The following is a 14,682-nucleotide window of genomic DNA, read 5'->3' on the forward strand; positions in this document are numbered from 1 at the left end:
ATTGCTGAAAAAGGTCTCTTTTCACTAGTGGATGGAACTGGGGATTGACTGCCCCAGCATCATGTTATGTAACTTTGATTGGTAGATGACTGGCACTGGTGGTGGGGAGAGATAAGAGTGCACCAGCACCACAATGTGGTAAATTACCAGGGCCACAGCCTTGCTCAATCCTCTGGCCCTGAATAGATATCATGTGGTTATTCATCTCTCTCTTGTTCTCAGTTTTTCTGGGGGAAAGAATACTGAAGACTGAAATATAGATATTTTTTTCCTGTTCTGCACCTTTCTGCAGACCCTCTGAAAAAATCCATCTGAATGGTTCTGTCTTCTGAAGAGGCTGGGATCAATTAACATCATAGGTTAGGATTTTTAATCACAAACAGCTACATATTAATGACATAGAACTGATGGTTCTGCGAACAGTGTGTAATTAATCAGTTCTAGTTGTGATGTCTAGTACAACATGCTATGATTTTATGTGAACTAATTCTAACATGGGTGTACAGAGATATAAATAATACCCTGCTTCCCCGAAAATAAGACCTAACCTTAAAGTAAGCCCTAGTATGATTTTTCAGGATGTTCGTAATATAATTCCTACCCCCAAAATAAGCCCCAGTTAAGCATAACCCCGCCCTCCACCATTGTGCAGCAACCAGAAGATGACATGACTGTATTTGAATAAATGTAGATTGTTGTACTTGAGAAAAAAAATCCCCTGAAAATAAGCCCTAATGGGGTTTTTTGGAGCAAAAATTTATATAAGACCCTGTCTTATTTTGGGGGAAACAAGGTAGCTTATAACATATCTGTTAGGACTAATTGGTTACATCAGTTGTTAATCCCAACTAAAGAAGACCCACTGAGTGAATCAGAATAATATTTCTGTTTGGCTTTGCACACTAAACCATTATATTACCTGCTTTGCTTTTGAAGTAGCATTTCTAACTCACAGTAGTACCCTAGTTTCTGGCTCCAAGGCTTGATAAAATTTCAAATCCAGCTTAGCATGTGTGATGAAGAACTACATTGCTATAAAGGAGGAGATGCAGAACACAATGATAATACCACAAGGAATGGAATAACACAAGCTGTGACTAGCACTGCTGTTAGTGCTGTTGAACTTCCAACATTCTAGCAGTGATTTATTCATCTTCAGATCCTCCAATGTTTTTTATTGTCATGCATTTTCTGATTCACAGTAGGACCACCGTGGTGTATCAAGATGAGTAGATAAACTTTGTCTGTTAAGGGGCAGAGGACACTAGATTTCTACTAAGTATTCTGTTTCTTACTTATGACCATTACAGCAGCTTCAAATGATTCCAGAACTAAACTTGATAAGTTTTCTGGATTTCAGTAAGATTTATAGATAATTTGTCTTATTTCATTTACTTAATGTATCTGTTTAGATTTATTGGCCTTATATTTAGCTTTTGTTATTTTCTTGTCTTTGATTAACCTAATTTATAGGTATAATTGAAGTGGGGAATGTGAAATTACATTTTATTTTGCTTCTTAAGAACCAAGTTTATTCTTTAAAAAACTTATTCTAGAGTAAACTGAAATAATTTGTAAATTTCAACAGGTTTCTGGAGGAGGAGCACTTCTGACATATATAAGCAAGTGTTTTAAATTCTAGTGATGCTCAGAATGCAAAACAGTGCATGCTTTTTGAGTTCCACTTTTGATTAGCCACTCAATACTTTTTTTATATTATACATTATCCATTTATCACAGGATATAAGATCCAAATTTATGAATCTAAAATGAGCAGCGTTCTTTGGGGGAGATTGTGTGTATTTTAACAGTGAAATGTTCCAAGATGAAATCACAGATGGCTTACCTTATGCAGTTGATGTGAATGTAGAACCCAAAGCAATGTTACTCTTTTAAGAATGAGTCGGTCAGGTCTTAAAGTAGCTCAAAGGTACCCAAGATTAGCTACTTACAAAAGACAGATAATCCATTTGTAGTGATGGGCTTATTAAGTATCACCCAGGTTAAGACTGTCTAATCTTAAACAACACAGAAAGACCAATTTGACATTCTTACTTGGATAGAGACTAGCAACATACCCCTGGTAACATATTTACTCACTGCTATCAGGTCTGCTTGCCATGTCTAATTTAAAGATTTTATGCTATGCTTGGATATGCAAATCTATCAAGTCTAAATTTTATTCTGAAAGTTATTTATTTATTTAAAATACTTTACCCCACATTCGTCCTTAAAAAAAAAGGACCTACAGTGGCTTATGCTGCCAAAAGCTCCCATTACCTGAGTTGGGAGGCCAAGAACTGTCCACACCATCACACTCCCATTCTCCTTGCTAGAGGAGGAGATTGCGGCATCAGCAGCTGTACACATGCCTGCTAGATGAGGAGGGAGCCATAACACAGCCACAAGTGATTTCACTGGTCCCAACAGGTAATGCCATGGTACACCATGGTGTACTATAGTACAAGGAGTCTTCCTCAAGCTTAAGCCAAACAAGCCAACTTTTTTCCAGCCTAGATCATGTCAAGTATTGGTAGCAGTGAAAGGCAGGTTACTCAACTGGTGCTACATGGTCCTGCCCTGGCTCTCGGAGAAGGCCCTACAGCCTTCAAACTATCAGAACACTGGGAGTAGCAACCTGAACATCTATATCTTGCATGAACAACTACAACAAGCTGGGCAGAGATACTGGAGTTGGCTTCCCCCCCTTCCTTAAAAAGGGAACAAAGATAAGGAAGACAGGGAAGCAGCTGTGTGCATAATGGGCCAGGCGGAGTCAGGCTAGGCCAGAAGGAAAAACAAGTGACAGTGGAGCAGCAGGGGTAGAGGAGAGCAGCAAATTTGCTGTCCCTGATATTCTAACATCCAAGGCAATTCCCTCATTCTTCCTCATGGGCATTTCAAGCGGACAAGTGTATAAAATTGAAAAAATAGTTGTTCAGATCTCATACAGCTCTGTGTCTTGTGTATATATGTTACATATATGCAATGTTCTGAAGAATTTCTTCCCTTCTGTCAAAGCATAATTTTTGCGTAATTGTCTGTGAATGAGCATCATGATGAAAACATCAAGCAGTCTTTATTGCATGGAATTGAAGGAAGGGACCCATTGTCTTTATCCTGGCTTCTATCTTCTTATATATTATTTAACAGTAATGGAGTAATACTGTTTAATGGAGTGGAGGGGTACTATAACTTCAAGGTTTGTGTTTTTTCAGTACAAATCTAAACAACACCAGAGAACAAGAGAGATAAAGGACATACTTTGTAACTATCAGAGGAAATAAGTGTTCAGTTGTAATTATAACTCTTACTAAGAACGTTGAAATGTTAATAAAGTTACTATTGTGCAGATTTTATGCTTTGTTTGTCTGCAGTATTGCAGCGAAATGCATTGTTCAGTTTACATTATTTATGCCTACAGAACTAACAAGTACTCTATCAGAAAGGCATTCCAATGGTGGAAATAATGTGAAAACATGATACAGTGGGGTCTCGACTTATGAACTTAATCCGTATTGGAAGGTGGTTCTCAAGTCGAAAAGTTCGTAAGTCGAATCTGCATTTCTCATAGGAATGCATTGAAAACCATTTAATCCGTATTTGCTCTTTTCTGTCCATAGAAACTAATGGGAAGCTGCTATTCCACCTTCTGCCACTAGAGGGGGATATTTTTTCTTTTTTCCTTTTAACCTAAGATGACTTAGATTTTTAAAAAAGGAAAGAAAAGAGTTCGTAACTCAAATCTAAGTTCGCAAGTCGAGTCCATATATTCCTATGAGAGCGGTTCGTAAGTCGAAAAGTTCGTATGTAGAACCGTTCGTAAGTCGAGACCCCACTGTATAACTAAATTATGCTAGCATAATAAACCTAACTATTTATTACAAAAAGTGACAGTGGAAGATTTTTATTTGCTGATAATCTGCCACACATACATAATAAAATGTTTTCGTTTTGAAGGGTGTCAACAGTGCTTTGCTTATTGCAAATGTCAAAACAATGCTTAAAACCATAACTTTGTCAGGGAATGACTTGATAGTAGTTTTCTTTATATTGTATTCATAACATTCAGAGTCATATTTTGTTCTTTTTTTAGCAGTTGATGGTAAAGATAAGCCGAAGAGGCCGAAGACTTCTTGTGTACAAAGTTGCAAAACTGTTGAAGTGCAGTCACCAGGAGAAAAACAGCAATTGACAGAAAGCAAAAGAAAATATGAAAACCAAAGTAGAATTATCCAGCAACTGAAGACATGCTTGGCAAGCAGTAATCAGAAAATCGAAGCATTTGCTCTTGTGATCCAGCATTTACAATCTGAGGTAAACTTCTGAGTTTCAAATTGGCTTTTAGCTAGTTTGTTTTCTTTTTCATCTCACCTTCATTTCCTTAGTTTATTTCATAGAATCATGGAATAATTTAGTGGACCTGTAAGACCATCAAGTCCAATCCCCTGCTCAGTGCAGGAATCCAAATCAAACCAGATTTGGCATATGGTTGTCTAAAATTTTCTCTTCAATGCCTCTAGCATTGGAGCACTCACTACCTCCTGAGGTAATTGATTCCATCATTGTACTGCTCTAACAATTAAGATGTTTTTCATGATATTCAACCTCAGTCCGGCTTCTTGAAGTTTGAGCCCATGATTATTTGTCCTGCACTGTTGGATGATTGAGAACAGATCCTGCCCCTCCTCTGTCTGACTACCTTTCAAGTATTTGAAAAGTATTATCTTTTCTATTTTATGATACACTGGTAAGCAGAGATGGATCATTCAGAGAAATACTGAGTTTTCAAGTTGTTGTTAGTATGTCAAAAGGTCTGTGGCAGACTTGCTGAAGAGTACAGCTGTTGGGATTGAGGTAATTCTGAGTAATTATTATGAAAATCATATATCCCAAGTATCTAAAGTCGGAGGGAAACCACAAGTTTTCAGAGGCTTAGAGTCCTTCTAACCCATACATAGATGTCCTTGCCCAAAGTGGGGTATTCCCAATACCTGTATATTCTTCTTTGGGATTATTGTTAATTAATGTTGGATCTTGCATCAGTTTACTATTAAATTATCAGGGAACTTTCCATGAGATAATGGCAGAATCTTGGAGTTTATGTGTTCATTTCTATGTTGCACCAGGGGGCAAGAGAGGAACTGGGGGAGAGGTGTCACTTATGTGTCATTCTGTGTACGAGTGTCCAGGTGGGATAATCATGTCTAGTTACGCTGGCCATGTGACCACGGAGGATTGTCTGCGGACAAAATGCTAGCTCTATGGGTTGGAAATGGAAATGAGCACCGCCGCCTAGAGTCGGACATGACTGGAGAAACTGTCAAGGGAAACCGTTAACTTAATATCTGAAGAGAGTGTGTTCTGTGTTGCTGAGACCATGAAATATTTCTAAAATGCAAAGCAAGCTTGGTCTGGTTTCCAGTATCTAAAATGTGTGTGTAAAACAGTAGTGCACATTTTGAGATCCTTCACTGCAAGGTATTCAATGAATAAGCATACAAAAATATGTTGTCGTTGATGGTATGTAACATTGCATTGCTTCTAACTTAATGGCAACCCTATGAATTAGTGATCTCTAGGAATTCCTGTAGTCAGCGGCCCTGTTCAGTTCTTGCAAATGTAAGGTAATAGATTTGTTCATTGAGTCCATTTCTTATTTCATCTTTCTCTTTTCCTGTTGCTTTCAACTTTTTCCAGTGTTATTGTCTTATCCAATGAGTCTTCTCATGATGGACCTAACATATATAATGTTTAGTCATTTTTGCTTCTGGGGGTGTTTAGACTTGATTTGCTCTAGAACTGACTTACTGTCTTTCTGGTGGTCCATGAGATTTATAAATCTCTCCGCAGTGTCATATTTCAAACAAAACATGTACTTTACTTAAATTGAGTGATGTATTTTAAAATGGAATGGAATTTATTTGCATTTGTTTTATTCAGTTTTTGTTATTTGGGCATTTATTGCAAATCTATTGTGATTACACAGAACCTGATATTTAATGCTTTTAAATGTAATGTGTACTAAGAAGAAATAGTTGTTATGAGTGCAACAGTGTTTACAAATTGCACCTTCTCACATTCAGCAGTACTTCATTCAGCTAGTGGAATTAGTGCTGTTTTTGCTGACTTAGTTGAGAAGTTTAAAACTGATACTCATCTGAGTAGATAGCCCTATTTTCAAGATTTTGAATTGGAATAGTAGTTTAAATATTATCCCTTATGGCAGAAAACAGAAATTGTATTCAAAACACATTACCAAAGTAATGTGGCATTAAAATTGTGATACAAAATCTCAGCAAAAGTCATGTATACCCAGATAAATTGAATGTTTAGTTCTTTGCATCCCTGTTGTCTTTATGGTACTACTTTGTCTCCTTTCCCTCTTCTCAATCTAATTCAACTAGAATGCATCTTAATGGTTATGTTTCAACCTAATGTATATCCAAGCATAACCCATGTTTGCAAACAACTTGCACCTGGCGAGTAGTCAGTCTACTTCTTTGTCAGCTCCCAGGATACCATCTCCATCAAAGTTCTTTCTTGTTCATAAGTTTTGTCTGTTTGGTGTCCTGATTCACCTACATGTAGTTATTCTAGTCCTCCCAATTTCTGTTATGTATGGCCTGTATTGACCATTATTCTGGGCCTTTTAGCATAGTTGTCTTCTGACAGATAAACTGGAATCTCAATTGAGTCATGATTTCCTGTGGCTTCAAAGGTAGCAGTGCCTTTATTATCTAGAGAATGAAAATTGCCTTGTGATTTTCAGGGTTGTCATTAGGATGTGTCAAATTGCAATGTTCTTACATTTTTAATTTCATTTTTTCCAAAGTGGTTCACAAACAATTGAACTATACAATAGGCACAGTTACAAATACTACAAGAAACTATATTAAAGAAACATCTATCAATATTAAACTTACCATAAAAATATTTTTTAAAAAATTAAAACATCTTGTAAGTTCAATAAATCTATCATTTCTTAGGACACACACCCCCTTACTGCTTAAAAGCCTGCCTCTTGTGTTCCCACTAGATGAGCTTGGGGAGGTGGTGGAACTGAGAGCAGCCCCTCCCCACCCGGAGATCTTAAAAGCCAATAGACTGGACCCAAGCCATATAGGGCTTTGTAGGCTGTAACCAGCACTTTGAATTGGGCCCAGAAACAGACTGCCAACCTGTGAAGCTATTGTAACAAGGCATCTACAGTGGTGCCTCGCATAGCGAGGTTAATCCGTTCCGGATTAACCTTCGCTATGCTGAAGCATCGCTGAACGGGGCAGCGATTTCCATTGGAACGCATTAAACATCGTTTAATGCGTTCCAAATAGGCCAAATACTGACCGTTCAGCGAAGCTTCAGGATGGCCGGCAGCCATTTTCGCGCCCTCGCCTCGCTTAACGAGGGCGCGAAAACGCTGCACGCGGCCATTTTAGGCCATTTCCCGGCTTCTGGCGGCCATTTTGGCCGCCGAACAGCTGATCGGCGGGGGTCGTTTTGCGAAGATCGGTAAGCGAAACGCTTACCGGTCTTCGCAAAGCGAATTTTTCCCTATTGGAACAACGTTGTGCGATTGCATTAGCGATCCGAAAAAACGGATCGCTATGCGATTTAATCGTTATACGGTGTGCTCGTTAAGCGAGGCACCACTGTACTTGCTCCTTATTGCTACTTCCAGTCAGCAGTCCAATTGCAACGTTTTGAACCAGGTTAATTATCCAAACACTCTTTAACAGCACTCCCATGTGCAGCATGTTGCAGTAATCCAATCAGGAAGTACATAACACATATTTTACCATGGCCAGATCAGACATCTTGTGTAACAGGCACAAGCGGTGCACCAGCTTTAACTACACAAATGTACCCCAGGCCACCACTGAGATCTGTTCAGGATTGAATTTTGTAGCACACCAGACCTGCAAATCTGACTTTTCAGGGAGAGTGTAACCACATCCAGTACATGGTGATTCCTCTGTACTATGCATTTTCTTAGCCATAGATTGTGCATGTCCATCTGCTTGTTGACATAGCTAACTAATGATGTTACAACATTTTATTTTGATCTGTATGCCTTGGTCTTAGGAGAAACATTTGGGTGAACTCAGTTTGCTTTTAATTCAAATATGGCTAGAAAAATGTAAATTCTTCCTTTCTTAAAACAGCGCTGCTGAAAGGTGTATCTAGTTCTATAGATGCTTCATATAAGTTTTTCCCATCTGGCCGTTCCCCACTTCTGTTCGTGCTGTTTGGAGTGAGAACACTTGCTTGCTCGCTGGCTTGCTGGTGCTCTTGCGGTTTCGCTTTTGCGGCAGCAAAGCAAAGATTTATATTTTTCTTTTTCATTCATCATTCATCAATCATCATCAGCTTTACTGGGAATTTGTGGAGGATTTCAGGTAGCTTAGGCTACTCCTTTGGAAGGAAGGGCTTAATTTTATTTCAAATTCAAATCAATCAAACCTTTTTTTTCCTGGAGAGAGGTGTGTGTGTGTGCGTTTGTGCGTGTGCATGTGCGTGCGTGCATGCGTGTGTGGTCCGGTGGGGGGGAACTCTTATCGTGTGATTGTGGAATCTCTTTTCCTTTATATTCAGTTTTCAAAAGTTTATTTTAGGAGGATCATTTTTTTCCTTTCCCCAAATTGGTTGTGTGTGCATGTGCGTGTCTAGGTGGGATGATTATTCAGTTTTCAAAAGTTCATTTTAGGGAGGCTTGTGTTTCTCAGGGAATTTGGTGGGTGGCTGGCTGGATCCATCATTCCTTTTTCTTCTAAAACTTATTTGGGTGTGTGTGTGTGTGTGTGTGTGTGTGTGTGTTTGTTTGTGTCTCTCTGATTGAGACTTAGCTGTCAGGGCTTTTCTTTTGGGACTTTTTTTGACTTCTCTGCCACAGTGGGTCGGGGGCAGAAATTTTCCTAACTACATTATACTGGAGAGGGGGCTTTGTTTAGGCAGCCAGGTCACATTTTAGTAAAATAATTACACCAACTTCATTCTAAAAATAACATTTACACACACTCTCTGACCCTGTATTAGTTGCTTTCCTCAATCTCCATTGCTTTATTTGTTTAGTTGGTTTGTTAGACAGGCAGTAGAAAATGAAGGGATTCCTTCAGGAACAATCCAAGGGGAAGAAGGCTGTGAAGCTATGCAGGCTAGGTAGCAGCACCGTCATCATGACCACCACGTCTACAACCTCGTCTACGATAACCAGTGCCACCGTCCCTCCTCCAGTGGCCTTCCAGGCAGGCAAGGAACCAAAGCTTCCAGAGGTGCCAAAAGAACTGCCGCTCCTCTTCCTAGAGGAATCTGAGGAGTTACTGGTTTCCGAAGATCCCCAGTCCAATTTGGAACCAGTAATGGCAGGGCAGGCTTTACAGCCCCACCCCACCCCTGTCCCCAGAGTCATCTGTTCCCTCCTCCCAGACCAGCAGCACCCCTAGGACACAGAGTTCTTCCCAGGTCAGCAGTCAGGGGCTGGAGGTGGGTCCTCGTTTGAGCAAATGTAGCAGAGGGGACATGTGGGATCATTTCACGGCACTCAGTGATGACCCATAGCTGACATGTTGCAATACCTGCCTTGGGGTGGTCCATAGGGGGTCAGACCCCAGGCATCTGTCCTCCATCGCCCTCCACCAACATCTGGAGATGCACCACCCAAGGCTCCTGTCCAGGGAAGGCACTTCGTGCCATCTGGGAGAAGGAAAAGAGCAGCTCCATGGGAGGCAGGAGGGAGGCAGGAGGAGGTGCCTCCTTTCAAAAGAGCAGCCACAGGGGTTTATGGGGCCTGGAGCATGAGGCAGGCCACGGTCCATGAAGTGGCATCCATTGGATCTGCCATGACTCTCAGCCAGTGGTCGAAGGGCAAGGCCCAGCAGGCGGCCACTCTCTGCTGTCCATTGTGGAATCACAAGCCTTCCACCAGTTGATGCATTTTTTTGCCCCCTGGTATGACCTCCCCTCATGAAGAACTCTCAGTTCTAGAGTACTGACCTCGCTCTATGACTCTGTGAGGGAGGTGGTCCGTGACCATTTTTCATGGCTACAGGAGTGCAAGGTGCACTTCACAGCAGACCTGTGGAGCAGAGGTCAGCACGGCTACCTCTCGCTCACAGCCCACAGGTGGCAGCCAGAAGACTTGAGTAATGGCAGGGCATTGGCAACAGGGCTGTGGGGGAAGGCCCTATCCCTGCCCCCAGGCTACAGGTTCGTTCTGCTGCAGGTGCGGCACATGGAGGCTCAGGCGACGGGGAGGAACATAACAGATGAGTTCCTGTCTGTGCTGCAGCAGTGGGCACCAGGAGGAGGTGATCCATGGCCACATGGTCACAGATGCTCGGCGGAACATGTTGGCAGCATTGAATGAGGCGGGCTTTGAGGGTGGTGCAGGATGCCTTCAGCCTGGGAAGCCACGTCAAGCCCAAGTGGGACGCAGGCACCCGGGAGACATGGGCACTCCTGGAGCAATGCTGCCAACTGGTGGGCCATTTCTCCTGCAGCCTGAAAGCTGCCTGCCAGCTGCGTGAGAGGCAGGAGGCGTTCGGTCAGGAGACCCACATTCTCCTGACAGACCTGCCCACCAGGTGGAACTCCACCTACACCATGGTGTCCCACCTGGTGAAGTAGAAGGCCATTTTGGAGGACATCATGTCCTCCATGCCCATTCTGCCCGGGGGGAGAGAGGTGGGCATCAGTGCCATGGATTGGCTGGCCCTCTCCTAAATGGTGGAGGTTCTCAAGCCCTTCCTGGAAACCACAGACATCTTGTGTGGCTCTACGGCAAACCTGGGGCAAGTCATCCCCCTGATTCATGCCTTCTATAGGTCCCTGGAGACTGCTGTGGCACCAGGATCCTCCCTTCTTCCACGGACCAGGGCTTTGGTGAAGAGGTTGCAGGCAGGTGTGCAGAAGCGACTCCATCCTGTCCATCCTGTGATAGAGCTTACCGCATGGCCTGCCTGTGTGATCCTCGAATCAAGGGAGGCTTGACAGCACATACCTCAGACCTTGAGGAGTGGAGAACAGACCTACAGACCAGAAAAAAAGCCAAACTGGAACAAAAATGAAACAAATACGGCCAGTTACAGGATTAATCGGTTTTCAATGCATTGTAGGTCAATGAAGACTCGACCTGCAGCCACCGTTCCAATACAGATTAATTCCGTAAGTAGAGGGTCCACTGTACACCAAGCAACAAGATTTCATCCTTTGAAACAGAACATCACAAAATTTGGTATAGAACTAGGATAAACTGCTAATCATTCTGTTTCTCCATCTGTGACAAGAAATAGTACTATCTTCCTATGATGTGCATTGCACATGCCAAATTTGAATTGAGAAAAATATCTGTCCTTTACAATGAAAAAGACGTGTATGTGGCTTTTACATGATTCTGTTTTGAACAAATGAATACAGTGATGCAGAGGGATCGGGTTTTGGGCATACCTGTACAAACTAGACATTGCCCCTGTGGGAAAGATAAAGTAGAAGCTTTTGCCCACTTTTTGCTGCACTGTCAGTTGTATGCTAATATTAGAAAACATTATTTTGCCCCGCTCTTTAATAGGATGAGGACATGGGATGATGAGAGGAAATTAGAATATCTGTGTGGATCCAGCATGTTCATAACACAGAGGGTTGCTCTTTAATGCAGTTAAGGCAGCCTCCCTTAGAAAGAAAGAGGATGAAAAGAAATGTATGTTTTTTTAAAATTATATAGCAGTTTTTATAAGGATTTTAAGGCAAGGTTTTATGAGATTAACAGTAATTTATCTTAGATTGAGGACCTGAGTGATATAATTCTGAGTATTTGGTTTATATATGAGATACATGTAATTCAATTTTCTTTTTTTCTTGTAAGAGTTGATACTTTGTAAATTTATAAAATTTGATAATGTTATTGTATATGGTGAATGATTGGTGAAATGGTCCATAGACTTCTTCAATAAATTTGACTTGACTTGTTTTCTTTGCATGCTTTATGTTTACTGATTTTGACAGCTTATGTCACCTCCCCATCTCACTAGCTGCCTTAATTATTAAAATATTTTAGCCATCTTTGTGTCCTCTAGCTCAGGCTTACAAAATATTGCTCAGTGCAGGATAACTATCTTAAATTTTATATATCCAACTTGGAGACCTTCCAAATTCATCTTAACAATAATAAATTCTTATCAGTGTAATGGGTGGATCTCTACTCTGTTGCACCCAGATCTCTAAGAACAATGCCTCAGTTCATGCTATTACCCAGGGTCAGTAGGAGTGGCCTGCCACTTAATTGGGTTATCAGATAAGTGGATTTTTCTTATTGTGAGTTTTAAACCAATTTGCTCTTGGAATGAATGTCTTGAAAATAAGCAATGTGTTCTCAAGGTGGGGCCTTCTCTCTCATCTGTCTGCATGGCAGTCTTTGCTTGTTTGAATTCAGCTACCGTAGTTCCTTGTATATTAGCTACTTGAAAATTACTTGTGCTAATAATTAACAATTTTTATATAGTATGTAAACTTATACATATTTTTATTCGTGAATTGTAGGCATCCCTAAATATCCATTCATATTCTTGTTTTATACTGAGCATACATTCGGGAAACTGAGGTAGAAAAGTTTAACTTTCCAGTGGCTACCCTGTCAATGCATGGCTGAGCAAGGGTTTGAGCCCAAGACGATTATATTCATGTTGACAGTCCAGACATCAAAATGGGTTTTTAAATCTAAATATTGATTTTTGACATGTATAAAATAGCAGGTATCCAAGTTGGGTCCAGATAAGAAACCCGGAGGTAGCAGTAGATTAAGCTGGCTTTGATAGCTCAGTGAATGATGTTGACAGTTTGATTCCCCACCGTGTCTGTTGCAAAGAAGAGCCAGCCTGTGTGGCACTGGGCAACACTGCATAGTCCCAGAGCATCGCCAGAAGAAGAGAATGATGAACTACTACTGAATACGTTCTACCTTAAAATCAAAACAAAACAGATCACTCAGCAATGGGGTGCTGAGAAAGGTCCCAACAGCCATATTACTTGGTGCAAATTTCTCCCAGTGAATACAAAGTACCTGGGTTCCAGCCTTTTGGGACTGAACTCATGGGGTAGACTTGGGGCAGTAAGCTGCCATTCGGAAAATGCAATTAATAGTGAGACATAAATCATAAGGTGCTTGAAAAGACAATCACAAAACTGGTGCTAAAATGTTGGTGTAGGCATAGCTGCATTTGCCACATTTCACCTCTTCATCCTGTTATAGCCAGATCCCCTGCCCTCCCACCCAATCTTAGATCAGGAACTCGTAGGATCAGGGATCTGACTCTTCTGCTTGTTACAGTGTAAAGCACTATGCCCACTATGAGACTACATCGCGAGTGATGTGTCTGTCCTTTTGCTTTCTCCACTCCTTTCAATTCATGGCACTTCCCACCCCTCACCCCTGTTGTAAATTAAGAGTGAAAGCCTAGAATCACTAATTCAGAAAAGCTAAAAATAAGATCCATTATCCATAGAGGAGGGCAGGATGTTTTCTCTCCCCCTCTCTCCCAGCCCCTTCCTCTGTACCAGCTGATATGTGAGTAAGTAGCAATCGATCTTCATAATGTCTAGTTCTCATTTTTCAAAAATGAAAGGGCTGTGGCTTTAAGTAATCACTGGCTGCTTGTGCCAAGTGCAGAAGCTGCAGTGTCTAGCTCTGTATTGGGGAGAGACCAATAGAAGAAGTACGGTAACTGCAAAGCATGATGAAGCAGGGCTGAGAAAAGCACTGCCCAATGGAATGCTACTTAGTAGTTAGTTATGTGTGACCGGACCAGTTTGGTTTGTGGTAGTGCCTGCCACCTGTACACTTCTGATCTGTATATGCAGGGGGCAGAAGAGAAGCTGGAGGCAGAAACTCTACAATGGGCTGCTCTAGCAGCAAAATGTGTGTGTACTCTCAGTGTGCTACAAAAAAGGTAATTAGTATTTGTTCTGTAGTGTTCTTCTGGAACAATGTCAAGGAGTTTTAAACCGTGTTTTGCTGCAAGCAAGGTGAAAATGGTTCCAGCAGCAAGCAACTTGAGGGGAGCCTGGGTCGTCTGATCTCTGCAGTGTTCTGTCCACAGCAGTGGCTGCATCTAGGCAAGAAAGAATGCATGGAAGCACTGACAACATTGTATATTATGTGGGTGCTGCTTGGTTTTTGCAAAGTTACATTCCATAGTGGTCTATCTTGGAGCATGTTTAATTAGGTAGTACATTTGGAAATGAGAGTAGGAAGAAAAGCTTACATATGCTTCTCTTTGTATGAAGTTTAAATTGCAGGTTGGTTTTGTACTAGCAAAAAACAGCTTTAGAATTTAAAAAAAAAACCAAATCTTGACACACACAGTAACTTGTACCATCAGTCTCTTAAATTTTGCAGTGGAGTTCATCAGTCTGTAGAAGACTAAGCAGTCAGTGCCTAAGTTCGTGTTTATCTTTGTCACAAAGTACATTACACGTCATGTTTGTCTTTGCATGTCCTTCTCAAAGGGGTGGATAAGACGTGCATAATGGATTCTGTAGACCTAGGTGAATATTAGTTACAGTATGTCATCTAATTCTAAAAACTAAGCAGAAAACTTTAAATTAAGTATTTCATGGATTTCACTGACTAGTGGCAGAGTTCTTCTCTAAACAATTCTGCTTCCTTAACTGAGGACCATCTGTGTTTGA

At 41.2% G+C, this 14,682-nt stretch overlaps 1 protein-coding gene across 9 annotated transcripts in view; it reads left to right on the plus strand.

Moving 5' to 3' along the window:
* Positions 1-14,682, plus strand: part of MTUS1 (microtubule associated scaffold protein 1) — a 124,123-nt gene that overhangs the window by 80,144 nt on the left and 29,297 nt on the right. For 4 of the 9 annotated variants that reach the window (XM_020791442.3, XM_020791443.3, XM_078394638.1 and 1 more), the window contains one exon: positions 4,097-4,317. In XM_020791442.3, the coding sequence (XP_020647101.3) occupies positions 4,097-4,317 (221 nt within the window). Of the gene's footprint in view, positions 1-4,096; positions 4,318-13,696; positions 13,941-14,682 lie in introns of those variants that run through there. The other 5 variants (XM_020791445.3, XM_078394637.1, XM_078394639.1 and 2 more) reach the window with 2 other exon arrangements.

This window comes from Pogona vitticeps, chromosome 5 (genome assembly GCF_051106095.1).
Source record: "Pogona vitticeps strain Pit_001003342236 chromosome 5, PviZW2.1, whole genome shotgun sequence".
Lineage (NCBI taxonomy): Eukaryota > Metazoa > Chordata > Lepidosauria > Squamata > Agamidae > Pogona > Pogona vitticeps.